Source organism: Pan troglodytes, chromosome 8 (genome assembly GCF_028858775.2).
Source record: "Pan troglodytes isolate AG18354 chromosome 8, NHGRI_mPanTro3-v2.0_pri, whole genome shotgun sequence".
Taxonomy (NCBI): Eukaryota; Metazoa; Chordata; class Mammalia; order Primates; family Hominidae; genus Pan; species Pan troglodytes.
Genome location: NC_072406.2, coordinates 115,203,053 through 115,230,751, shown reverse-complemented (window position 1 = coordinate 115,230,751; position 27,699 = coordinate 115,203,053). Strand labels below are relative to the sequence as shown.

Genomic DNA, 27,699 nt, shown 5'->3' with positions numbered 1-27,699 from the left:
AGGGCAGGGGCAAAATGCCACCAGTCTCTTTGCTAAAATATATAAAGAATCAGCTTTGCTCCAGCTCCCAATAAGTTCCTCATTTCCATCTGAGACCACCTCAGCCTGGAATTTGTTGCCCATGTCACTATCAACATTTTTGTCAAAGCCATTCAACAAGTCTCTAGGAAGTTCTAAACTTTCCCACATTTTTCTCTCTTCTTCTGAGCCCTCCAAATTGTTCTAACATTTGTCTGTTACCCAGTTCCAAAGTTGCTTCCACATTTTTGGATATCTTTTCAGCAGTGCTCCACTCTACTGGTACCAATTTACTATATTAGTTTGTTTTCATGCTGCTAATAAAGACATACCTGAGACTGGGCAGTTTACAAAAGAAAGAGGTTTAGGCCAGGTGTGGTGGCTCACACCTGTAATCCCAGCACTTTGAGAGGCTGAAGTAGGCAGATCACATGAGGTCAGGAGTTCGAGACCTGCCTGGCCAACATGGTGAGACCCCATCTCTACTAAAAATACAAAATTAGCTGGGTGCAGTGGTGCATGCCTGTAATCCCAGCTACTTCGGAGGCAGGAGAATAACTTGAACCCGGGAGGTGAAGGTTGCAGTGAGCTGACATCGTGCCACTGCACTCCGGCCTGGGCAAAAAGAGCAAAACTCCATTTCAAAAAAAAAAAGTTTAATGGACTTACAGTTCCATGTGGCTGGAGTGGCTCCACAATCATGGTGGAAGGTGAAAGGCAAAAGGCATGTGTCATATGGCAGCAGACAAGAGAAGAGAGCTTGTGCAGGGAAATTCCCCTTTTTAAAACCATCAGATCTTGTGAGAGTTATTCACTATCACGAGAACAGCAGAGGAAAGACACGCCCCTGTGATTCAATTACTTCCCACTGGGTCCCTCCCACAACACGTGGAAATTCAAGATGACATTTGGGTGGGTACCTAGCCAAGGCATATCATATAGTATGTACTCCTTTTTGTCTGCCTTATTTTGCTCAGCATGTTTTTATGATTCATTCACATTGTTGTGTCTACCAGTAAGTAGTTCATTCTTTTTTTAACTCTTGACATAATTTTTTTTTTTTTTTTAAATTACTTTAGACCGCGGCCAGGCGCGGTGGCTCACGCCTATAATCCCAACACTTTGGGAGACCGAGGCAGGCAGATCACAAGGTCAGGAGATCGAGACCATCCTGGATAACACAGTGAAACCCCGTCTCTACTAAAAAAATACAAAAATTAGCCGGGCGTGGTGGCGGGCGCCTGTACCGAGTCCCAGCTACTCAGGAGGCTGAGGCAGGAGAATGGCGTGAACCTGGGATGCAGAGCTTACAGTGAGCCGAGATCGCGCCACTGTGCACTCCAGCTTGGGTGACAGAGTGAGATTCCGTCTCAAAAAAAAAAAAATTACTTTAGACCTACAGAAGAGCTACAAAAATAATTTAGAGAGTTCTCCTTTCCCCTCTCCTATGGTAACATCTTGCTTGACCATAGTACAATTATAAAAACTGAGAAATTAACACCAGTACAGTATTATTAGTTGAACTATGGACTTTGTTTTTTATCAGTTTTTCCACTAATGTCATCTTTTTATTCTAGGATCCAGTCCCGAATCGCATATTGCATTTAGTTGTCTTATCTCCTTAGTCTCTTCTAATCTGTGATTGTTCCTAAGTCTTCTCTTTCATTGCTATGACACTTTTTTTTTTTTTTTGAGATGAAGTTTTGCTCTTGTTGCCCAGGCTGGAGTGCAATAGTGCAGTCTTGGCTCACTGCAAACTCCGCCTCCCAGGTTCAAGCAATTCTCGTGCCTCGGCCTCCCAAGTAGCTGGGGTTACAGGCATGCATCACCACACCCAGCTAATTTCTTGTATTTAGTAGAGATAGGGTTTCACCGTGTTGGTCAGGCTGGTCTCGAACTCCTGACTTCAGATGATCCACCTGCCTCAGCCTCCCAAAGTGCTGGGATTACAGGCATGAGCCACCATGCCTGGCCAACACTTTTTTAAAAAATAATTTTTTTTTTCTCTTTTGAGACAGTGTCTCACTCTGTTACCCAGGCTGGAGTGCAGTGGTGCAATCATGGTTCATTGCAGCCTTAACCTCCCAGACTTAGGTGGTCCTCCCATTTCAGCTTCCCAAGTAGCTGGAGATACAGGTGCAAGCCACCATGCCCAGATAACTTTTTCATTGTTTAGTAGTGACAGGGTTTCACCATGTCACTCAGACTGGTCTGGAACTTCTGGGCTCAAGCGATCTACCTGCCTTGGCCTCCCAAAGTGCTGAGACTACAGGTGTGAGCCACTGCACCCGGCCTTGCTTTGAGACTTTTAAAGAGTACTGGCTAGGTATTTTGTAGAATGTTCCACAACGTGGGTTTGTCTGCTTTGTGGTTCATAGAAAGCACCTTCTAGCTGTGTCCTTATGTGGTAGAAGTAGTAAGGGGTCTCTCTTAGGCCTCTTTTATAAGGGCACTAATCCCATTCACAAGTGCTCCGCCTTTATAAAAGAGGGCACCAATCACTTCCCAGAAGCATCACTTCCTGACACCATCACATTGATGATTATATTTCAGCATATGAACTTTAAAGGACACAAATATTGAGACCATAGAATGAACTATAAAACTATCTGTCTAGCATAATCTATGAATTGGCTATTCTGGCAAACAGTATTTTGAGTGATATATAATTACCTTACAGCATAGATAGATTACTAGTTTTCAGAGTTAGAATGTAGTGAAATTCTTAGAATACAGTGATCCTAGGATTGATGCTTCTGAAGTGTCTGCATAGGACATCACATGTCAAACATAACATCTCAAAGTCGTGTTTTGGAATGGTGTGTTCATTGAGAGGTGGTTGTTGGCTCATGATCCTTATCACACTGTAAATTTGCCTAAATTTGTTCTGAGGAAACAGCTACATAGGGTTTCCTCAAAGTTCTTTTTTCTTGTTTTCAAATGTGGGAAATACATATGACTTCTTTTTGGAAAGGATGGGGGTTGGGATTTAGTCTTGGCAAATTGAGATATTTTCATAAGGAAACTCTGTTTTTGGTCTTCCTGAAGATGGCTACAGAAGACCTTCTTTGGGGAGAGGGGTTTTATTTTGATTTTTCAGCTTTTTAATGGTTCCTATTAATAGATAAGAAAATTTACTTTGAATAATGATGTTTTGAGAATCCTGTTTTTTATGTTAAATGCTGGAGTTGATAGAATTAGTGGTAAATAATTATTTAAAACTTTGATGTCACTAATGAATGAGGAAGAGGGTAACTGAAGCAAAAATATATATGTGGACTGTAGGAATGTTAAGCTGAATATATAATAATTCTAAACTTGTAAACTAATTTTTCAAAAGTTAATGATATGGATTTTGCTAAAGGTGTTACTGGGTGCTGTGGGAGAGTTGGTTGTTGGGAGTTTGTTGAGAGTTGAGAGTAGTTTGTTAAAAGAGAAATTGATGGCCTTTCTTGTATTAAAATGTTTCTTATTTTGCTTACAGTTTGGTAATCATTTGGTAATCATTTATTTCCCCAATGAAGTGTGTCACATAGTGTTCAGTAACATAATCCATTCTGATGGGAGCTTCATTATCTTCATCTCATCTAAATGCCAGCCTAATGCCACAAATATTTTTCAGAGAAGATTCCTTTATCACCAATTATCCCCATAATTGAAGCCAGCTGTGTATCGGTTTATTTGCAGGATTTCTATGTAAGACTAACATTTGTATATAGAACAGAACAAAATATGCAAAAATCTTGTTTATTGACAAAAGTAATTTTGCCTGGTTGTCTTGAACCTAAATCAGTATTAATCCTGAATCTACTACCCATAGAATGCCAGTATTTGTATTTAGCTCCTTATGTCTGTATTGTTGTAGATTAACACTTTATTTCTCTAATGAGATTATGTACATTAATTATGCTTTAACTACAGTTAACCCTTGAATAATACAGCAGCTAAAGGCACTGGCTCCCATGCAATCGAAAACCTCAACTCTCCCCACTGGCTGAGGCAGGTGTATTGCTTGAAGCCAGGAGTTTGAGACCAGCCTGGGGAACCTAATGAGACCCTGTCTCTATAAAAACTTCTCAGAAATTACCCAGACATGATGGTATGTGTAGTTCCAGCTACCTGGGAGACTGAGATGGGAGGATCACTTGAGCCCAGGAGTTTGAGGTTTCAGTGAGCTGTGGTCATGCCACTGCACTCCCTCCTGGGTGATACATCAAGACCTTGTCTCCAAAAAAATAAAAATAAAAAATCCGCATATAAGTGGACCTGTGCGGTTCAAACCCGCATTATTCAAGTCAGCTGTAGTTTGTCTGTCGAGTACAGATGAGTTTATATATGAAAGTCATGTTTAGAATCTAGATAGTACTGAATCATATGTATTAGCTTTACCACTGGCCAAGAGTGGACTATGTTTTTTTGTTTGTTTTTTAGTTTTTTAGACGGAGTCTCGCTCTGTCACCCAGGCTGCAGTGCAGTGGCATGATCTCTGCTCACTGCAACCTCCGCCTTCCAGGTTCAAGTGATTCTTCTGCCTCAGCCTCCTGAGTAGCTGGGACTACAGGCATGCACCACCACGCCCTGTTAATTTTTGTATTTTTTGTAGAGATAGGGTTTCACCATATTGACCAGGCTGGTCTCGAACTCCTGACCTTGTGATCTGCCCACCTTGGCCTCCCAAAGTGCTGGGATTACAGATGTGAGCCACTGCATCCGGCCAACTATGTTTTATATAAAAAATACCTGCCAAGCCTATTTACAATTCCTCTTTCACCCCAAATTACTTTAGCGGCATTCTTTGCACATGATATGTATCAGGATTTGGCCCTTTGCATTTTGACTTCCTCTGCGGGTATGTGTTTTTCTTTTCCCTTTTTTCGAGGCCTCTTTCTCCCTTAATTAGACCTGTCGGGTGCTCTAGTTTCCTATTTTATTAAGTTGCCCTCATGTATAAACTTTCTACACCCCAGATTTTTCATTTGTGGTCCTTATCTGAGCACACAGTCTTTTTTAGCCTTTTTATGGTTAAGTGACCTACACAGATGAGTCAGGCTAACCCCAGGACAAAACAAGCTTAAAAAGATCTTGAAAGCCAAGCTAAGATTAGGTCTTTGGACCTGGGAGAGAGCAAGAAAGTTGTTTTTAATCAAACTATGCCCTCTCCACAAAATGAAGGGACTAATCTATACTATTTCTGAATTTGGTTTCTTTGGTTTTATTTGCATAGACAACTGCTAAAAGTGTTATATTGCTGAATTTGTTGTTACCAACAGCGGACAATGGAGTGAAAATAGAAAACAGAATTGGTAAATTTCAGGCTGTTCAGTGCTTGTTTTTTTTCAAATGGCAAATAGGCATAAACAGACTAGTGATTTCCATTAGTATTGTTACTTAGTTTTATAATACTAAATCCAGAAATCTAGTTCTGAGGCTTCAAATGAGAAATTCTTTTCCGAGTAAATGAGTGACATAAAGTCCTTAACGTTACCTCCTCGTGGTTACAGATCAGCATCTGACAGACTGCTAATCTGCAAAATGTGGTTTCTTCAAGAAGCAGAATGCTAGCCAGCAGCTAAGTGAGAGTAATCTGAGTGTAAGAAGTGATTTTTTTTTCTTTCCATCATCTTTCCACGCCACCACAATGGTGCACATGAACGACTTGGCTGATGCCCTCAAGAGCATCAGCAATGTCGAAAAGACAGGCAAACGCCAGGTTCTTACTAGGCTGTGCTCCAAAGTCATTGTCTTTTTTTTTTTTTTTTAACTGTGACAATGAAGCATGGTTCCATTGGCGAATTTGAAATCATTGATGATCACAGAGCTGGGAAAATTGTAGTGAACCTCACAGGCAGGCTAAACAGGTGTGGAGGGATGAGTCCCAGATTTGATGTGCAACTCAAAGATCTAGAAAAATGGTAGAATAATCTGCTTCCATCCTGCCAGTTTGGTTTCATTGTACTAACTATCTCAGCTGACATCATAGACCGTGAAGAAGCAAGACGAAAATGCACAGGAGGGAAAATTGTAGGATTCTTTCTCTAGAGATGTAATACATATTTACAAATAAAATGCCTCATGGAAAACAAAAAGTTATTTTTTAAAAAAAGGGAGAATAATCCTTTTTCTGTTAAATTATATTAAATATATTAATTATATTAAATATAATTACATTAAATTTAATTATTATTAAATTATATATTAATATTAAATATAAGTCCCATACATTCCAACTTTAGACCTAGTCTTACTTTTATCCTTACTCTAGAGGTTATGTGGTTGGTGGAAAAAAACCTCATGGTGTGGTAGACCTGGGTTGGATCCCAGCTCTGCCTTGTACTAGCTCTTGACCACCAGCATTGTTACTTAACCTATGTCTCAGTTTCTTCATTTAATTTTTTAAAAGGTGGGGGGAGGGGCGGTGTGGCAGGGATAAACTTTTGGTGTAAGGTTTAATTGCAGTAGTGTACATAAAATGACTAGTGCAGTGACTAGTGCACTCTTTGACTGGTGATACCAAGTTATTAATATACTGAAACTTGAGCTGAAAGGGAAAAAATCTGAGGAATAAGGAGAAAAATACCAATATTGACCTTATTTACACTTCTATATATTATGGAAAAACCTGGCTTGCTTGGTAGATGGCAGTGGAATATTTAATGCTCTTTTCTGTGTGTTTAAGTATTGCAAATGATCATGAACTTAATAGAAAGTTAAAGCTCTTTTTTGAGCAGCTGAATGACAGGGTATTTTGGCAACAGAGCATGTTTCCATGAGCATGTTTACCAGTGTGCTGGAGGAAATAGATTTTGGACAACAGGTCCTTCTTTAAATTAAAAAAAAAAAATTCTTTATGACAGAGGTGTCATTATGCTTCTAATAGATGCAAGGAGAGTTACTTGCCTTTTTGAAACAATAAGAAAGGTAGGAAGAAATAGTTAATGTTTGCAGTTGCACGAAAGACTAAACATGGTAAATTTCATGAAGTTAACACAAAAATTATACATGTAGAATTATTAAATTTCCAGAAGTCTTAACCCCAAGGAAGACTAGAGCAACATAATGGTAGAAAGTGGGGGGATGAGTTGTTAATATTTATTTAAGCCCTTCACAAATATAGAGTGACTCTTGGTTTAGGATTATGAAACTATAGTATTTCTAACTTGGCTCACTGGCTCATTTGGGAAATCATAATGACTTTTTTTTTTCCCCCAATTACGAAGGCTTGAGTTTTTTGGCTCTCTTGTGACTCCTGGTGCTTGGAAATCCGGAAGGAGGTACATTCCAGTTTTTTTCCAGCTCCAGCACTTTAGATTCTGAGCCATTTCAGTAAATCCAGCAATAAGCTCCTTATTTCTGTTATTTCAGAATCAGTGGATACCATGGCTAGTGTCCACTCCTTCGCATTTCTCTGAGAAATTTTCAGGAAGATAGAAATGAACATTTATTAAACGTACTAGAAAATGTACTTTATGTACAATGTACCTTTTAATCCTCACCACAGCCTGCTGAGGTAGGGATTACTAGCAACATTGTACAAAAATAAGGCCAGGCATGATTGCTCACAGGGGTAATCCCAGTGCTTTGGGAGGCTGTGAGCCCTTGAGCCCAGGAGTTCGAGATTCCTCTGTGCAACATAGTGAGACCTCATCTCTACAAAAAATAAAGATTACCAGGGTGTGGTACAGCAAACCACCATAGCACATGTTTACCTGTGTAACAAACCTGCACATCCTGCACATATACCCTGGAACTTAGGAAAAAAAAATATTAGCAGTGTGTGGTAGTGCATGCCTGTAGTCCCAGCTACTTGGGAAGCAGAGGGAGGAGGATGGTATTAGCCAAGGAGTTTGAGGTTTTGGTGAGTTGTGATTGTGCCTCTGTCCTGGGCTATAGAGCAAGACCCTGTCTCAAACAAAAAGTCAAAAAATAAAAAAGGCTACTAAGTCAACAGATAAGATGACTTATATGTAGTGTAGGGGAAAGAAATATCTTTCCTTCCCATCTTAGGTTCATGGTTGCGGCCCCTATAAGAAAAGACAGATTAGTGAGAGAAAAGCATACAGATTTATTTAATGTAAGTTTTATGGGACACAGGAGCCTTCATAAGGAAATGAAGACCTGGAGAAATGAGTAAACCTGTGTGTTTTCTATGACAGGATTGATAAAGAAGTGGATAGTTGTAGAGAAGTATGGTTGGACAAAAGGGGGTATGATCTAATGGTGATAAACTGGGAGGAACTTAGTAAGCTCTGTTCATTCACATTCTTTGCTGCGTCCCTGGGTCTTCAGAGGTAAGGATGTTCCTTTCCTCGTGGTATAAGGATGACACCTCTCAAATGAGAGTAGTATGACCTGCTTTAGGGGAAGGTGAGAAAAATTCTTCCTAGATTTTATGACTTCCTTCAGGGAAGAAGTGGGGAGGTGAGAGTGACCTTCCTGCTTCTGCTGTTTTCTCAAATGCTGAGGTACCATATTTTGGGTTCAGATGTCCTAAATCCTATCAGTAACTAGCAACTGATTTGTTAAAACTCATAGCTGGAATTTAAACTCAGGTCAGTTTCTATTTCTCATGCTGCTCCCAGCTTTCAGAACAGAAATTATCCAGTAACTCTAGATGAGATATCAATAAGAGACAAAAACCCATAAACAAAAAAGATCATCCTTAATTTTTTCCCCCCAAATGAAAACCCTGCCTGGGGCAAAACTGCATGTTTCTTTTGCAGTTGAATTGTAATCTTCATCTTTAGAATACAGATAGAAACTGTGTTAAAACACAGTTTTTCTTTTGCTTAATTTTTAGAAATAATCTTAAAGCTTCGTTAAGCCTCAGGATTACTATATAAGTACTGTATTAGAAATGTTGTTAGAATTATTATTATTTTGAGACAGAGTCTTGCCCTGTCACCTAGGTGGGAGTGCAGCGGGGTGATCTCGGCTCACTACAACCCCCTCCTCCCGGATTCAAGCGATTCTGGCGCCTCAGTCTCCCAAGTAGCTGGGATTACAGGCGTCTGCCACCACGCCCGGCTAATTTTTGTATTTTTAGTAGAGACAGGGTTGGCCAGGCTGGTCCAGGCTGGTCTTGAACTACTGACCTCAGGTGATCTGCCCTCCTCAGCCTCCTAAAATGCTGGGATTACAGGCTTGAGCCATGGTGCCTGGCCGAGAATTCTAAAATTAAATAGTGCATTTTTTTCTCAATTAAAAAATCTTAGGGGGATTGGAAATATATTTCAGGTCCCTCTCTTTTGAATTTTTCTGCCCTCCCCTCCTTTCTAGGCCATATCATTAGCCTCTGGGGAGTTATCCCAAACCTAAGCACTTGGCATTAACAAACCTAAAGTGTGGGAGAGGTGATGAATAAAGCTGTTAAGAGTACCGGGGAAGAAATTAAGAGAAACTAGCCTGTGGTGTCAGTAAATCAGAGCATTATCTTGCTACTAGCAGAGGCATCTCAGGACCTTTGATCCCTGTCCTCTCGAACATAGTAGATGCACTCTGATCTTGTTTTATTGTTATTGGAATGGACTCAACTCACTTGACATTTAAGTGAACATTTTTTGGATGGTATGTTTACTTGGACTAGAGTCCAGGGCACTCATCATGTTTCTGTCAGCAATTGTATATCCTCACCAAACTTACTGGCATTGGAGGTGCTTAAATGAGTGAGAAAAACTATTTAAAGCAAGAAATATTATGCAGTATTGGTGTATTGTCACTACAGGCATCTCAAGTCCAGCATTAAAAAAATTTATGGTAAAATATATAGAATATAATATTACCATTTTAAACCATTTTCAAGTATACAATTCAATGGCATTAAGCACATTCACAAAGTTGCACAATGCTCACCACTATCCATTTCCAGAACTTCTTCATCATCCCAAACAGAAACTCCATACCCATTAAGCAATAACTCCCCATTCCCTCCACCCCTCAGTTGCTAGTAACCTCTAATCTATTTTGTCTCTATGAATTTGTCTGTTATAGGTATTTCATAAAAGTGAAATTATACAATACTTGTTTTGTGTCTGGCTTATTTCTTTTAGCATATTTTTAAAATTTGTCCATGTTATAGCATATATTACTTTTTGAGACTGAATAATATTCTACTGTAGGTATATACATTTGTTTATCTGTTCATCTGTTGATGGACATTGGGATTGTCTCCACCTTTTGGCTATTATGAATAGGCTGCTGTGAACATTGGTATTTAAGCATCTGTTTGAGTTCCTGCTTCCTGCTTTCAGTTGTTTTGGGTATATACCCAGGAATGGAATTGCTGGATCATAACGTAAATCTATGTTTAGCTTTTTAAAGAACTGCCAAACTGTTCTCCATAGTGGCTGTAACATCTTACATCCCCACCAGCAATACATGAATGAGAGTTCCAGTTTCTTCACATCTTGGCAATACTTATTTTCAGGTTTTTTGTTGTTGTTTGATAATACTCATTCTACTGGGTGTGAAGTTACGGTATCTTATTATGGTTTTGATTTAATGTTTCTCTAATGGCTGGTGATATTAAGCATCATTTCATGTGTTTATTTAGTCAGTTATATAACTTCTTTGGAGAAATGTCAGTTTTTTTAAATTAGGTTTTTAAAATAACTGTGGAGTTACACATTCTGCATATTAATCTTTATATATTCTGGATATTAATCCCTCATCAGATACACGATTTGCAAATATTGTCTCTCATTCTGTGGGTTTTCTTTTCCCTCTCTTGATCATGGCTTTTGAGGCACAGAAGTTTTTAATTTTGAAGTCCAGTTTATCTGTTTTTTTCTTTTGTTGCCAGTGCTTTTGCTGTCATAGCTGTGAAATCATTCCCAAATCCAATATAAGGAAGATTTTCTGCCATGTTTTCTTCTAAGAGTTTTATAGTTTTAACTCCTACATTTAGGTCTTTGATCCATTTTGAGTTTACTTCTTTTCTTTTCTTCCTTTTTTTTTTTTTTTTTTTTGAAACAGGGTCTCACACTGTCATCCAGGCTGGAGTGCAGTGGTGTGATCTCAGCTCACTGCAACCTCTGCCTCCCAGGCTCAAGTGATTCTCCCATTTCAGCCTCCCAAGTAGCTGGGACTATAGGCTCGTGCCATCATGCCTGGCTAATTTTTTTATTTTTTGTAGAAATGGGGTTTCACCATGTTGCCCAGGCTGGTCTCTAATTCCTGGACACAAGCAGTCCACCAGCCTCAGCCTTCCAGAGTGCTGGGATTACAGGCATGAGACTGCAACTGGCCACGCCTTTTTTTTGTTTAATGAAACCAATGACAATGTAAAAGTCTGTGCTTTAGCATTTCTTCTTAAAGAACGATGAAACTCTTTGATGAATTAAGATGGAAGATTAGCTGAGCTGAACTTACTATTGATAGCGTGTAAACTGGTTGCATCTATTTGGAGTTCTTACTGTGACGAGAGGTCTCTGAAAGGAATGTATTTGTTGAAAAGTCTTTGGTACAAAACAAGAAAGGTAACCTTTATCAAAAAGACCAAAGAAATTCTCATTGTCCTAGGTCATGAAATAATACTCAGGGCATCCTCCTCACAACTTGGAAAATATAGAACTTGTGCATTACCTCACCCCACTGGCTTCCAGATTATATGTGCAAGAGATATTTGTGTGAGGGAATGAGCACTTCTAAGTCAGTGAAAGCTACCAACCTGTATATACCCTCTGACTTTTTTTTGGAGACAAAATTTTGCTCTTGTTGCCCAGGCTGGAGTACAATGGCGTGATCTCAGCTCACCGCAACCTCTGCCTCCTGGATTCAAATGATTCTCCTGCCTCAGCCTCCTGAGTAGCTGGGATTTCAGGCATGTGCCACCATGCCTGGCTAATTTTGTATTTTTAGTAGAGATGGGGTTTCTCCGTGTTGGTCAGGCTGGTCTTGAACTCCCCATCTCAGGTGATCCACCCATCTTGGCTTCCCAAAGTACTGGGATTACAGGTGTGAGCCACTGTGCCCGGCCCTCTGACTTATTCTTGAGAGATTTATCAGTTTGTGAATGGATCAAAAGCATACAACTGAAAATTAAAGAACAGAAAAATAGATGTAGTTTGACTTACTACATCTTTAAAATGCATTCATTATCTCCCTTAGTGATCTTTTTTCTTAAGAGTTTTTGGACTCTTGCCCTCCCCCACAAACAGGGTAGAATAAGAGAATAAGCTGAGTATTTAAACTAGGGTAACAGATAAAAAGAAAAAGAAAATTCCCTCTCCAAAAAGAGATGATCCCTTAAAAAACAAACAAACAAAAAAACAAGATAATTGTGGTTAATAAAATTAATAAAAATAAATTAGAAAACATTCATAAAACTAAACAAAGTAAAAATCTAATCAGAATATATCATAAGGACTCAACCCCTAAAGGAGATTTGTGAAGATGAAATGTGATGATTTTGTCCAGGCATGGTGGCTTATTCCTGTAATTAATGCCAGCACTTTGGGAGGCCGAGGCAGATGGATTGCTTGCACCTAGGAGTCCAGGACCAGCCTGAGCAACATGACGAAACTGCATCTCTACAAAAAATGCAAAAATTAGTTGAGCGTGGTGCACGTCTGTAATCCCAACTACTCTGGAGGCTGAGGCGGGAGAATTGCTTGATCCTGGGAGGCGGAGGTTGCGGTGAGCCGAGATTGTGCCACTGCACTTCAGCCTGGGCTACAGAATGAGACCTATCCAAAAAAAAAAAAAAAAAAAAAAAGAAAAGAAATATGATAATTTCATGCTAGATTCATTGAATTGTATCAATGTTCTGATTAGAATAAACTGAACTTGACAAGGCCTATGGTGAATAGATTTACATAGCTGGTAGGTTCATTATTTATAGTTTTAACTATGAAGCAATAAATGATGAATAGACTATAAAGACTACTGTTATATAGGATTTATACTTTACTTCTTTTCCAAAAGGGATTTGAGGTGACTTGCAAAATTAAGCACATATAAAATGGGTCAAAAGACTAATTTTTTAAAATAAAGCACATAAGAAAATATGCTTCCAAATAGATATTATCCTTCATATAGTCACCTTATTAAGGAAAACTTACTCCAATATTGCTTTCTTAGACATTTTAGGAATTCTTTTGGAATTGTTTTCAGAGCCAGCTTATAAACTCAAAACCTGCTTTATTGTTCTACATAGTCATACTTTTTTTTTTTAAACCCAGCTCGTTTTCCCCATTTATTCATTAGTTGCTCCGAATAACCCTTACCTCCAATTAAATTCATCACCTGTTGAGGAACAAACATGTGCCACCAGGGAGGATATCTAGAATAATGTGCTGTAGATGCTAAAAGTAATTTTAAAATAAGAATTTTCAATGTTTTGAGTAGTGGTTGCAATACTAGAATAAATACATATTGCTTCTGGATAAATACAATTGCTTCTGCATATTGTTTGTTGTTGTTGTTTTGAGACAGGTTCTTGCTCTGTCACCCAGGCTGCAGCACAGTGGTGCAATTGTAGTTTACTATAACCTTGAACTACTGGGCTCAAGTGATCCTCTTACCTCAAACTCCTGAATAGCAAGGACTATAGGTGTATGCCACCATGGCTGGCTAATTTTTAAATTTTCTGTAGAGAGGGGGCCTTGCTGTGTTGCCCAGTTGGATCTTGAACTGCTGGGCTCAAGCAGTCCTCCTACCCCAGCCCCCAAAAGTGCTGAGACTGTAAGTGTGAGCCATCACGCCCAGCCTGGTAGTGATTGTTTTGAATGGGTGAAGGCTCATTTCGATGTGTAAGTTCTATTATGTTTGTTTTTAACAGATATTATTACTCATATCTCATAATACAGTTTGATTATTTTCATTTCAGAATTCCATTTTTGTTTCTGTTATTTTGAGATAATTGTCTTTTAGAGAGAGACAGCTTATTTTGGAGCAAATCCATTGATCGTTAGGTAAAAATACTCGTCATTTGTAGTTTGTTTCTTTAACTGAACTAAGCTTTATTTAAACTAAGCTACTTTGGTGTCGTCCCTTATTTAAAAATTTTTCTCAGTGGTTACACTGTTTTATTTTCTTTGGCCCCATATATTACCTATCTCTTGCTCTGATTTTCCAAGAATATTAATACCTAATAATAATACCAGTACTATCTTACCAAAAGAACAATGCTGTTGGTAGAACAGGTTTTCTCATTAAGGCTATAGTATTGACAACATAGTATAGTTAAAATATTTCTGGGCTGGGCATCGTGTTTCATGACTGTAATTGCAGTGCTTTGGGCAGCCAAGGTGAGAGGATCACTTAAGGCCAGGAGTTCTAGACCAGCCTGGGCAATATGGTGAGACCCCCATCTTTAAAAAAAAAAAAAAATTAGCCAGGTGTGGTGGTGGATGTTGGTAAGCCCCAGCTACCGGGGAGGCTGAGACTGAGGAGGAGGATTGCTTGAGCCTAGTAGTTTGAGGATACAGTGAGCTATGATCATGCTAGGGCATTCCAGCCAGGATGGCAGAGCAAAAAAAAAAAAAAAAAAAAGAAAAAAATCTGAAGCAGCCCTTAATTTGGAAGCCTCTTCTAACTAATTGCTGATAAAAGACTTCGAGTATTGCATGGACCTCTAAGTGGGGAGGAAATTTAAGCAGTAATTAAAGGAACAACTCAACTAGTTAATAAAATAATTCTGTATGTGTGATACATAATACTTGTGTACACTTCTGCTATTTAAAATATTTTATGAAAGAACAATGTTAAAACTTTCTGATTTGATAAAATTTATTAAGTTGGGTGAGAATAAGTTAGGGAAGATGGATGAAACAAAAATCCAAAATAGCAAAAGTTGTTAAAGCTGTGTGATGTGTTTAAAGCAGCTCATTACATATTTCCTCTACTTTTGTATGTATGAGTAAAAATATCCTTAATAATATTAAATTTAAAAATCATGTGGCAGAAACTAAAAAAATACCAATAAAATGGTTTTTTAAAAAAGGCATTTAAATGTTAAGGTCCTTTAGTCTTTTCATTTCCATTTGAGATATTATAGTCCTTGTTATTTTAGCTGCTATTATTTTTCTTAAACTTCAGAATTTCTTACACTACCTTCCTCAGGAAATAAAGTACTGTCTACAGTCAGGCAGTGTTTTTGAGGTGGTCCCTCCATGTTAGGAAATAATTTAAAAGAAATAATACTTCAGTGCGTTATCTTACTTGTAGATGAAAGGCCTTTGTATTCATTGAGATAAACACCCTCAGTACTATTATTTTTAGATATATATATTACATATGAAATATATGGCATATTTTAGGTGTATATTATTTACTTCTTAGACAACTTTTTAATATATGAGTCTATACTTAGTTTCCAAGCTTTGATTCCCTTTATGTCAAGTCTGTATCCCAGTTAAAGTTTTCACTAATATTAAATTAATCTCTCTGAATTGCAGTAATACTTGGTTTGTTTCTAGATTAGGAAATTTAAAAGATTGCTTAATAAAACCCATTTCATCTCCATTACATGGTAAGTGATAGAAAGAATCAATTACTAGTGTTTATGATCTTTACTTTTTATTGCCAATTATAAAAGCATTCAAATGTAGGCCAGATTTTTTGTGTGAATAAATGTCATGTAATAATATTAGTGGCATCAGTGAAGTTATTAAGATGAATTTTTCGCTCCCAGCATCCAGGCTATTTTCTTTTTTTTCATTCTGGAGACGGAGTCTTGCTCTGTCACCCAGGCAAGAATGCATTGGCACAATCTCGACTCACTGCAACCTCCGCCTCCCGGGTTCAAGCAATTCTCCTGCCTCAGCCTCCTGAGTAGCTGGGACTACAGATGCACACTGCCATGCCCGGCTAATTTTTTTGTATTTTAGTAGAGACGGGGTTTCACTGTGTTGCCCAGGCAGGTCTTGAACTCCTGAGCTCAGGTAGTCCACCTGCCTCGGCCTCCCAAAGTGCTGGGGTTATAGGCGTGAGCCACCGCGCCCAGCCAAAGGCTATTTTCAACATGACTAAACTTGTTTTCAACATACTTCTAACATAATAGCTACCTTTGATTCATTATCTCCTTTCTGCTTACACATTCTCTGGATGTTTGTTTTATCATGCAGATAATGGCCAATGAGGAAAGGACAAATGATAATGGAATTAAGTTGTATAGCAAAGATTTAGGTTAAACCTTATGAATAAGACACTAATACTGTAGTTGGTTACCTAAGCAGATCATGAGGATGTTGTGATTCTGTCACTGGGAACATTTGTTCGGTTTTGATAATCTAGTGAAGAAATCAGATTCAGACGATTATAGGGGTCCACATCAAGTTACCACATAGAGGTTCTTTTATTTTCTGTTTTTAATCCACTTCCTCCGTTTTTTCTTGGGATGAATAGACTGACAGTATTACCCAGAATACTTTATGTTATTAAAGAATGAATGTATTTCCATCTAGATTTCCAATTCATTAAGTACCTAAATTCTATTTATTTCCTTAAGACTCTTTGAAGAAGGTAGTCAAACACTTCAATTAAATGGGATAGATAATGTATGTGGAAGTATATGACCTAAAGTATAGGCTAGAGGTGCACACTGTTGGCCCATGGACCCAAGTTAGACCACAGACCATAGTTTGGCTGAAAGAGTTTTTGTTTATTTAATTGGGTCAGTATTTTTATTTTTATTTTTTATTTATTTATTTATTTTTGAGACAGAGTCTCGCTCTGTCACCCAGGCTGGAGTGCAGTGGCGTGATCTCAGCTCACTGCAACCTCCGCCTCCCTGGTACCAGTGATACAGGCACGTGCCACCATGACAGGTGTGCGCCACCACACTCGGCTAATTTTTTTTGTTGTTGTATTTTTTAGTAGAGACAGGGTTTCACCATATTGGCCAGGCTGGTCTCGAACTCCTTACCTCGTGATCCGCCCACCTTGGCCTCCCAAAGTGCTGGGATTACAGGCGTGAGCCACCAAGCCGGCCTAATTGGGTCAGTGTTATACAGTTGAGAGACTACAGGTAAAAGTCTAGGTTGGCTGTTATCACGCAATTGGGAACATTTGGCTCCCATTCCCTCAGGGAAGTCAACTACACTTGAGTAGCCACTTCCTCCTCTAGACAAGATGTGCACCCTCATGTATCCCACTTCACACATTAATGCACTTGCCTAGTCTTAACATAGATGTTTGTAATGTATTAGTTGAATCTGAATTTCAGAGAGTTGTCAGGTAAACTTTATAGTACCTTGAGAAATTGGTTATAAAAATGAGTTATCGGTATAAGCCTGAATAAATCAGACATAAATCATGCATAGGTTTTAAGAAGACTTCCTGGGCTGGATTGATTGGTCCTCTTTTTGTCCCTCTATACTTTCTTAGTCATTTGATTAGTCTTAGTTATTGATCTCCTAAAACTTATTATAAATATCTAAATGTATATCCCCTCTAATATGCCATGAGCTATAAGCTCTTTCACGGCCCAGGATCATACATTATTTTGTTTCTTCTTCTCAGCTTCTAGTACCTGGTACACTGTAGGTATCCAAATGTTTGTTAAATTCTTCTAACTTTAGTATAGGCATTTGAGTGCTGTGATCTGTTTTTATTTTTGAAAAAAAAAATATTAGCTATTTCTGTTTTTGTATTACAAGCAGCTCCTTTGGTTAAAGACGATTTTTAAAAGTTATTTCAATAATTTTCAATTTTTCTGTCTTAAATTGAAAACAGTACTGAAAATACAAGATATTTGTAAGTGTTCAGATTCTCAGGTGGAATATTTTTGAAGTAGGTATTTTTTTCATTTTATTTAAAAATATTCTTCTAATATTCTTAGTATTTTTTAAACAAATAACTCTTAATTACCATTTAATTTTGCATTTGCTTGCAATAAACTGAAATTGGCAGTTGCTCAAACTCTGCTTTACTTATTTACACATCTAGTTATTTGGGAATGTGTTTTACTTTGTATTACTAAAAGTATTGCTATGATATCTAGCTGTTTTAAGTAAATTAAAATTGAGGCCATTTTAGGAAGTTTGCTTTGAAAATTTAGAAAGATATGAAAATGTCTTTTTTAGGTCATTTGTGATCTCTTAGGTTAGAGATAGGATTTTTGCCTGTGTCTATTTAATGTGTTAGGAGGATTTTCATATAGTTTTGGAAAATGGAAAAAAGTCCTTGGGCATTTGTTTATATGATAACTGGAAAGATCTCACTTAAAATTTTCTCAGAGAAAAATGTGCGTTATCACCTTTTCTAGTTAGAGGCCTAGAGAACCAACATCATGTAGCCTACAGCTAAATAGATGAGCATGTTGATGTTGATCATACTTATAACATAAAAGCAAATGACTATTCTTGGGTGGTTGGGTTGCATTTTTGGTTTTCATTCTGACTGTTGGTAGTGTTGTAATGCTTTTAGGACTTTTAGACATTGCATCTGGTCATTTCTGCTCTTTGGTTGAGTACCCCAAAAATCCAAGAATTGGAGGAGCCCAGTGACATGTTTTCAAAAACCTAAATGTCTCTAGGGAAAATGACTCCCTATAAAGTTAAACATAATGCATATCTTTAAAGTGTCAGTATATTTAATGGATTATGTATCTTCAACTCAGTTATTTTACTAGACTAGGTAGTTTCTTTTAACTTTATAGAGTATAAATTGGCTTACTAAGGGCAGATTTCCACTGACAATCAAAATTTAAAAATTTCCTTCCATTCCAAATTTAGATATCTGGTTAGATTTTTAGCAGTGTGCAGTTGATTCTAGTCATCTTGATAATGATGACTAGAATCTTGATAATGACTAACCTAGTAGTTAGGTATAGGTAGACTCAGCTAAAATGGGTACTTGGAAGCAAGATGAGGCCACTCTGGTATTTGTATCCTTTATTCAGTCTGTTTCACTACCCATAGTTTAATTTTAAACACCATTTGCCAGCTGCATTCAGTTTCTATCGTGTTAGCCTGAAATGTGCTAGAGAAAATAAACTAAGACCAATAGACTTATTTTTCTGTTTGTCTTTCGACTTAACATTTTAGGATCAGACTTGGCTTGTATTCCAGACTCAGGGTGCCAGAAAAGTAAATAATACACAATAATACTTAGGCTTATCTTCAATACCCTTGTTTTGTTATGGCCAATTAGGCTAATTTTAGTGATGGTCAGAGGCTTCTAAATTGGAGGGCAGTAGTAACTCCTGTAAATACCAATTTCCAAATGGTATCTCTCTGTTCCAGCCCATCACAACAGTTTTAAAACCAGCTTTTGTTTTTGTTTTTGTTTTGTTTTGTTGCTTTTTGTTTTTTAACAGGAGAGCCAGTGTAACTCCTTCAAGACTGGAGTGACACACACTGCATCTGCATCTGCCTCATGTGAGTTCTCATTTTGGCAGCAGCACTCTGCTAGGCTGGAACCTCTGTAGAGGTTTGCCCTTTATTTTTCTAAATCTATAAATTACTACATAGTGTGTCTTGGTGGCAATGGTAAAAAGTGCATGAGAATTCCAAACTTCCCTGCAGAAAGTTTTCTGCTCATTCCAAAGGGACTTTGTCCTTTAATATGTATTCTATCTTGTATGAACAGCATCTACTCAAAACAGAGCCCACAACTTTCATCCTGAAAACATAGTTATTTTTTGAAGAACTGTTTTTTCCTTGCAGATTATGGAGTAAAGAATATCTTTAAATGCTCTCAGTAACTTCAACTTTCAAAGCGTTGGTTGTTTTCTTTATAGTCTAATTATGTAACCTGAGAACACTGTGTGCTGTCCTAGTGGCTGAAGCAGTCCTCCTTTTGGGACTCTAGCCCTTAAAATAGCTTCTTCCTTTGTCTTCCGATATTGAGTAACTAGGGGTAGGCCAGAGTACCTTCTGGGAGAAGAAATAAGCAGATATTGTGTGAAGTTATGTTTACTCTGAAGCTATTGCCTGGGTTTTGGAACCACAGAAAGTCAATTGTGAGAGTTGAGCTTGAAGCTGTGCATCATTTACTTGCCACAGTTGTGGGAGAGAAATTGAAATTAGAGCCTTTGCAGCTGTGGAGAGGCATAAAGCTCTAAGTCTGAGGAGATATATGTGGTTTCCTATAAATATCTGAGGCTGGCTTTGTAGGGCCTGGTTGATTAAAAAAGGAATTTTATTTTTTATATTTTACTTTTATTTTTAAAGGAATGGCAGTACTTAGCTTCAGGAATTTTTGCCACCAGGTCACAATAAATATGTTTATCACTGAGGGACACTTAGAATAAAACATCTAAATTCATGCTCTGTGTGGCTGCAATTCTGCTTCTCCAACCTTGGTTGTACTATATAGCAGATAATTTAATGACCAAGGAGTTTGTGTTGCTGAAATGATTATCTGGGAAAATCATTTGTGATTATCTGGGAAAATTGACATTTTCTCATAAGCTTGTAGGTCTTACTGATTAATAGAGCTTGATGAAATAGTGTTGTCAGGGTAGAACTTGGACTCTCTTTATTAAATCCATTCCCACTTGTGAGTAGAGCAGTTTATTTTGGACTAGTTGAAAAAAATTGGAGGGAGAAGTGTATGTTTCAACACCCAAGCTTAAGTTTTGATGGCTTATGTAATCTAGAAATTCACTTTTTGCCGTGGTAGTATATATACCCTATCACAAAGAGCTTTTGTTTGTTTGTTTTTTGAGATGAAGTCTCACTCTGTTGCCCAGACTGGAGTGCAGTGGTGCAATCTCGGATCACTGCAACCTCCGCCTCCTGGGTTCAAGCATTTCTCCTGCCTCAGCCTCCTAAGTAGCTGGGACTGCAGGTGCAAGCCACCACGCCCAGCTAATTTTTGTGTTTTTAGTAGAGATGGGGTTTCGCCATATTGGCCAGGGTGGTCTCAAACTCCTGACCTCAAGTGATCCACACGCCCCAGCCTCCCAAAGTGCTGGGATTACAGGTGTAAGTGCTGGGATTACAAGTGTGAGTTACCACTCCTGGCCTTACAAAGAGCTTTTGGAGACTCAAAGAGACCTAAATTTTGGCTTCAGCTGATGTTTGTACTTGCTATATAACTTCACGTCAGCAAATGGGGAAGATATATCATATTTTTAGGAAGTACTCTGAGCTCATTGAGAAAAAGGAAATTTAAAGTATTTCCATAGGTGGAATTTCTAGAAAGTCACTTCGGTTGAACACTTGGGAAATTCTGCCCTGCCAATAAATATAATGTGGCAAGTATAGTGTTTTTATTTTCTGCTATTCTAGGATTTGTGCTGTCAAAATGGGGATTTGAGACTTTTTCTCTCCTGTATTGTTTTTCACTGAAAATTATGAATACATTAATTCGTGCTTCAAATCCAAATTGTCTCATAGACATAGGTTTTACTCGATAGTCACTCCATTGCTCTATAGTTACCTAATTTCTCTAGCTGGAGAAATTGCTGATTTAGGGGTGAGTGTGGGTGGGAGTAATTAAGGTTTGTTTTTTGTCTCCCACTCTTAAGGCATATCCAGCAAATTGTCCTTCTGAAAAAATTAACAATTGAAAACATTTTATATGGACCAAATCCTATAAGAATAAATGTCAGTAGATTACCCAAATTACTTAGCTATACTGGAATTTTATTTCATTAAATACAGTTTGAAATAAATGGGGCCTTGGTTAGGATTGAGAAATAATTTTTGTTTTATGGAGATTGTACTAAAATGAGATTTACTTGCAACTCGGGTGGGAGCATGGGGCATTGAGGAGGGTAAGGTGAGAGTGGTTATACTTATAACAAATTTACAACAGTAGGTGCCATGCCTTATGGTTTTATGATACACCAGCTCTTACGCTATTAGTGTATATAGCACTTTATTTTTTTAACCACAGTGTACATCATATAGATTTAGGAATTCCACACTTAAGTCTTCAACAAGTTTTTTTTAGGGGGATGGGAGAGGATGAGGCAGGATTTAAGGGGAAGAAGGTAATATAGCCAGTTTTGAAAATGTTAGCCATGGCTGGGCATGGTGGCTCAGCCTGTAATAGCAGCACTTTGGGAGCCCGAGGCAGGCGGATCACTTGAGGTCAGGAGTTCGAGACCAGCCTGGCCAACATGGTGAAATCCCCGTCTCAACTAAAAATACCAGGTGTGGTGGCGGGCACCTGTAATCCCAGCTACTTGGGAGGCTGAGTCATGAGAATCGCTTGAATCTGGGAGGCAGAGGTTGCAGTGAGTCAAGATCACGGCCACTGCACTCCAGCCTGGGCAATGGAGCGAGACTCTGACTCAGAAAAAAAAAAAAAAAGAAAAAAAAAAAAAAGTTAGCCAGGGATAGCATTGGCATTAAATTATTATTACCCTTGTGACAACCAAAGAAATAAAGATGGTTTTTTTCTTTTGGCATTGTTCTGATGAGACTCAAAAGACCTTAAAAGGCTTCTGGTTTTAAAATCTGACAAATATTTATTAAAGGATTTTGAAAGCCCAGCTTGCTTTTTAAAAACTTCAGTTTAATTTTAAAAATAGATATACATTAATGTAAGTTTTAAAGGTACAAGAAGTACATGACAGTTTCCTTCCCTGTCTCTTAAAGGCCACTCAGTTCCTTTCCTAGGTGGCAACTAGTATTACTGTTATATATTTCCAGAAATATTCTAAAGGATTGTTTTTGGAAAGGGAAAGTTGAATCACACTCATTAAAGTATTAGCACCAACTTGGATAGGTAGACTAATTGCAATGAAAAATCAGTTTGCGCCAAAAGCTAAAGATGTTAATAGTAGATGGAAGAACTATAATAATAATAGTTGCATTATTATGAGATTACAAGAATAGGATGGATATTTTTGCCTCATTTGGCATTTAGCAAGCTAGCAGGTCTTTTTAGCTGTTATTTTTAATATGGCTTACTCTCTCCTGGAGACTGATGGAAAGATGCTTACCTAAATATTTCATTTGGAAGAAACCTATTTAAAGGAGCAACATTTTCTTTTCTTTTCTTTTTTTTCTTTTTGAGACAGTCTCACTCTGTCGCCAAGGCTGGAGTGTAGTGGCACAGTCTCGGCTCACTGCAGCCTCCACCTCCTGGGTTCAAGCGATTCTCCTGCCTCACCCTCCCGAGTAGCTGGGATTACAGGTGCCCGCCATGACGTCCAGCTAATTTTTGTGTTTTTAGTAGAGACGGGGTTTCACTGTGTTGGCCAGGCTGGTCTGGAACTCCTGACCTCAAGTGATCCGCCCGCCTTGGGCTCCCAAAGTGCTGGGATTACAGGCGTGAGCCACCGCACCTGGCCGCAACATTTTCTTTATGCTTGAATTTCAGTAGTAAACTCTAAATAAAGTTTTTTCATTATGGAAAATTTCAGACTTACACAATAGAGAGAGAACCCCTCATTGCCTGAAATCCCTGTTATTTGACCTGTAACAAACTCAATGCTCCTTTGGCAGATAAGGAGAGATTTAGTTTTATATACACATTTGCATATTTTTTTTTTTTTAGACAGAGTCTCGCTCTGTCACCCAGGCTGGAGTGCAGTGGCATGATCTCAGTTCACTGCAACCTCTGCCTCTCAGGTTCAAGCGATTCTCCCACCTCAGCCTCCTAGCTGGGACAACAGGCATGCGCCACCACACCCGGCTAATTTTTTGTATTTTTAATAGAGACGGGGGTTTCACCATGTTGGTCAGGCTGGTCTCGAACTCTTCACCTCAAGTGATCTGCCCGCCTCGGCTTCTCAAAGTGCTGGAACTACAGGCATGAGCCACCACGCCTGACCAATTCTTCAATATCTAACTCCAGTTCATATTTAGATTTCCCTAATTGTCACAAACATGTCTTTTTATGGTTGGTTTACAATAATAACCTGCAAAATACAATTTTGATGGCATACATTGTTAGAGCTGATAAGAAAAGAGTTAATCTAACAAGTGGAACAAATATGTTGATTGGAGAAGGCATATAAAGCAACTACCCAAGCCAAACAGGAATTCCAAAAATAAATTATTTTAAAAGTTCATTTTGAAGGATTTCTGCAACAATTATGCACAACACCGAAGCCTTCAACATACATAGACCTCCCTTACCTAGTTTTCTGTGTACTTTTATTCTCACGATTAATATCACAGCTATGCATATTCATTTTTTTAAACTGTGGGAATGAAAGAATAAAGGAAAAAAAGTTTGGAATAGGTTTCCTGAGAATGAAGGAACTATACTGAATAATTTGATAATTCAGCTTGTTGCTGTGCTCCTGCTATATAATATGACCTATTTCCACAGACTAACAATTGAGTTCTCTAATTACTTGGGGCAATACAGAACATGGAGTTTGAGGGGGAAGAAGAAAAATGGCAGAATTAGGAGGGGGGAAGAACTGGGAAAGAGCAGAAATTCATTCATTTGCATTCTGTTTTAATTGGCTGTTCTTTCTGCTAACTAATGAAAACCTCCTCTTTGTGCAGTGTACAAGTCCCCAGAGTATGAGTCCCTTGGTTTTGAGCTTACTGTGGAGAGATTAGTTTCTATTGGCTATCCCCAGGAGTTGCTCAGCTTTGCTTATGATTCTACATTCCCTACCAGGTAATTTTTAAAGATATTTTTGGATTAAGACTAGATTAAGACTACTTTCCTTACCCCTCAAATTAGACATTCCAAATTTATCCTTAACAAAAAAAACCCCCAAAACATTGAATAATTCTTTGTTGTTTTTTTGGTTGGTTGATGTTGATTCTAAAATTACCATGAACTTTTCATATACACCATATCTTGGTGTTCCTGAATTAAGCTCAGTTTATTGCAACTGAGGAAGACCCACTTACAGGTAAAAAAGGAGATTACTAAAACTGATGGGCAGTAATCACAGGTGGTGCTATTTGGGGCTGTTGGCAAATAGGTACGTGTTTCTCTAATACACTTAACATGATAGAAGCTTGGCAGTTTCCATTTCTGGATTTGATAGGGAATATTTAAGATTAAGAAAATGATGTTTGAGATGCTATCATATATATCCCACATACAGCATCTAATGGAGAAAAATATAAGCCTTCTCAGTTGTCCAAGAAAAAAGAATGTTTTAGAATGGTACCAGCTGTGTAGTAAGAGGAATGTTTTTTATACCTTGTTTGATTAATCACTTATTCCTTACAGAAAACAATTATGATTTTCTGTCTGGACGGAGTCAATATTTTTTAGTTGCTTTAGAATTAGTTTTTAAGATTTTACTCACTTTAGCTATATTAGGACATACTTTGAGTTGGTACAAAGCTTGAATTAAATGAGGTTGGTTCATGATGATTAAATACTACTACATAAAATTATTGCCTGTATTACTTTGCATTATCAATAATGTCTTCATTTTCACATAGGGGACTTGTCTTTGACACACTGTATGGAAATCTTTTGAAAGTCGATGCCTATGGAAACCTCTTGGTCTGTGCACATGGATTTAACTTTATAAGGGGGTGAGTACAGAGAACCTTTAGCCTCTTTCTAATGTTAAAGTCAAACAATGTGAAGATGACATCATCTCCCCAGATGTAATATATTTCCCTATTACTTTTCATCATTAAAGAGCAAATTCCCTTACATAAGGTTAGTTAACAGTTATTTATTAGGCAGTTGGAACCCAAACTGACATATAGTTAGAAATTACATTTTGTTTAAATTAAGTGCCTTCCAATTATACAGCATACAACAAAACTAATCTTGAAACTTGCCCAGAAGAACTTTAGTAGTTTTGACTTATTTGAAATTCTAAGATTTTTATTTTCTTCTTTCTAATACAGTTCTCAGGTAGCTGTTCAGAAGAGGTATGTATATAAAAATGCTTTGAAAAATTTTAAACTATAGCAATTTAAATGATTAAGAGATTTTTAATAGCCAATACGTTTTTTAGATTCTAATGAATCTAAACTTTGAATCCTGACATTTGATTGTGTCATTAAAAAAATGTAAACATAAGGTTAAAGTGAATATGTGCTAATAATATTTTAAACAAATAAGGATAAGCTTTATTTTCAAAATAAAAATATTTCCACTATTGTCACTAATTTGAACTTTTTACCCTAGTAAACAGCAGATGAAATTTAGTATCTACTATTTTTTTGTGAAATGTCCCAATATTTTCAAATCATAATGCCACAATTTGACAACTTCTGTAGCTATAGCTTTACTGTTATACATTTTCTCTACTGTTATGCCACCTTATTTACTATTGACATTGTATTAAGGTCAGAACAACAGCTCGTAAAACCAGAATAGGATGTGTGTCAGTCTCTTATGTAACTTTTCCATTTACTATTCATTCTTGATGGCAGAATAGGAAAAACACCAGGCTACATTGAAATGTTTAAAAAGACAATGTCTTTTTTTGTGATAAGAGGCACAAACCAACTGTAATTGTACCAGAGCTTCCTTTAGATTTGAGGTCACAGGATGCCCCTTAGAATTGAAGCATCTAAGACTCTTTAGTTGGCATTACTGACATTACACAGGCTCAGAGATTTCCATGTATACATGAGAACGGTGTGAAGTAAACACCCATCTTGACACATCTGAGCAGGCCAGTGATTACATCCACATTTCTTTCACTGTTTCTTTCATGAGGGGGTTTGTTCAGGATCCATGAAAATATCAGGAAACAGGATTTAGAATATGAAGTAATTACAGGTTGTACTAGTAACTTAAGCTATTTTATACACAGATATTGTCATCATAACTCAGAATCTCAATGAAGATGAACCAGGGTTCTATTATGTCTAAAAAGGAATTTTTGTATTATAAGGGAGGGGTAGGCAGAGAAGAAAAGAGAAGCAGTTGGATAAGTTAGTACTACGATCAAATTTCCAACTCAAGATCCACAGACTTCCTCTCTTACCTTAAATAAGCCAATAAAGTTTCCACATAGCTCCTTTGCTAATGCATTTAATAGTGTTTCAAAAATAAGTCATTTATGAGTAAATGCAGAATCATTCAAATAGCACTTAGCACTGTGCAGTCTTTAGAGTTAAACAGAAAAGCTGGCCAGGCACAGTGGCTTACGCCTATAATCTCAGCACTTTGGGAGGACAAGGCAAGAAGACTTCTTGAGCCTAGGAGACCATCCTGGACAATAAAGTGAAACCCTATCTCTACAAATATCAAAAATTAGCTGGGCATGGTGGTGCATGCCTTTGGTCCCAGCTATATGGGAGACTGAGGCAGGAGGAGTGCTTGAGCCCAGGAGGTTGAGGCTGCAGTGAGCTGTGTTGGTGCCACTGTAGTACAGTCTGTGTAACAGAGCAAGACCCTATCTCAAAAAAATAAAAATAAATTAATAAAATTAAAATTCCCATGAAAAGAAGAGACTGAAGATAGAGGGAAAGAAAGTTATCGAAGCTATTACAGTGGTAGACAAGGCTGGAAAAGAAGGACTCCATCAGGCTTTGCTAATGAGTTAGGACCTTATTTTTTGATAAATTTTTATTCTGTGGGTCACAGAAAGTTAGTAGTAATCTGTGCTGTAACTGTTTTCTTCCCATTCCAAGTGTAGCATTTCTTCTTTTATGATATATTACCTTCCCCAAATTGATTTTTATTTTAAATATATACTAGTGTGATTTGACACTGAAGTTTACAATGTAATTGCTAACTATATTTATAAATCAATTTGGGTTCTAACTGCCTAATAAATGTTAACCATCTTTATGTAAAGGAATTTTTCTTTAATGATGGAGGGAATAGGGAAGTATATTGTATCTAAGGAGACAGTGTCAGCTTATTAAATCTAACTGAAGAAAGTATATT

At 37.7% G+C, this 27,699-nt stretch overlaps 1 protein-coding gene and 1 pseudogene across 27 annotated transcripts in view; both read left to right on the top strand.

Moving 5' to 3' along the window:
- NT5C2 (5'-nucleotidase, cytosolic II) overlaps window positions 1-27,699 on the top strand; it is a 103,234-nt gene that overhangs the window by 60,316 nt on the left and 15,219 nt on the right. For 10 of the 27 annotated variants that reach the window (XM_024346576.2, XM_016919262.3, XM_016919263.4 and 7 more), the window contains 3 exons: window positions 24,378-24,495; window positions 25,281-25,376; window positions 25,701-25,724. In XM_024346576.2, the coding sequence (XP_024202344.1) occupies window positions 24,378-24,495; window positions 25,281-25,376; window positions 25,701-25,724 (238 nt within the window). Of the gene's footprint in view, window positions 1-19,276; window positions 19,338-24,377; window positions 24,496-25,280; window positions 25,377-25,700; window positions 25,725-27,699 lie in introns of all 27 variants that reach the window. The other 17 variants (XM_024346583.3, XM_024346585.3, XM_063781147.1 and 14 more) reach the window with 5 other exon arrangements.
- On the top strand, window positions 5,569-6,116 carry LOC129136212 (small ribosomal subunit protein uS8-like; annotated as a pseudogene).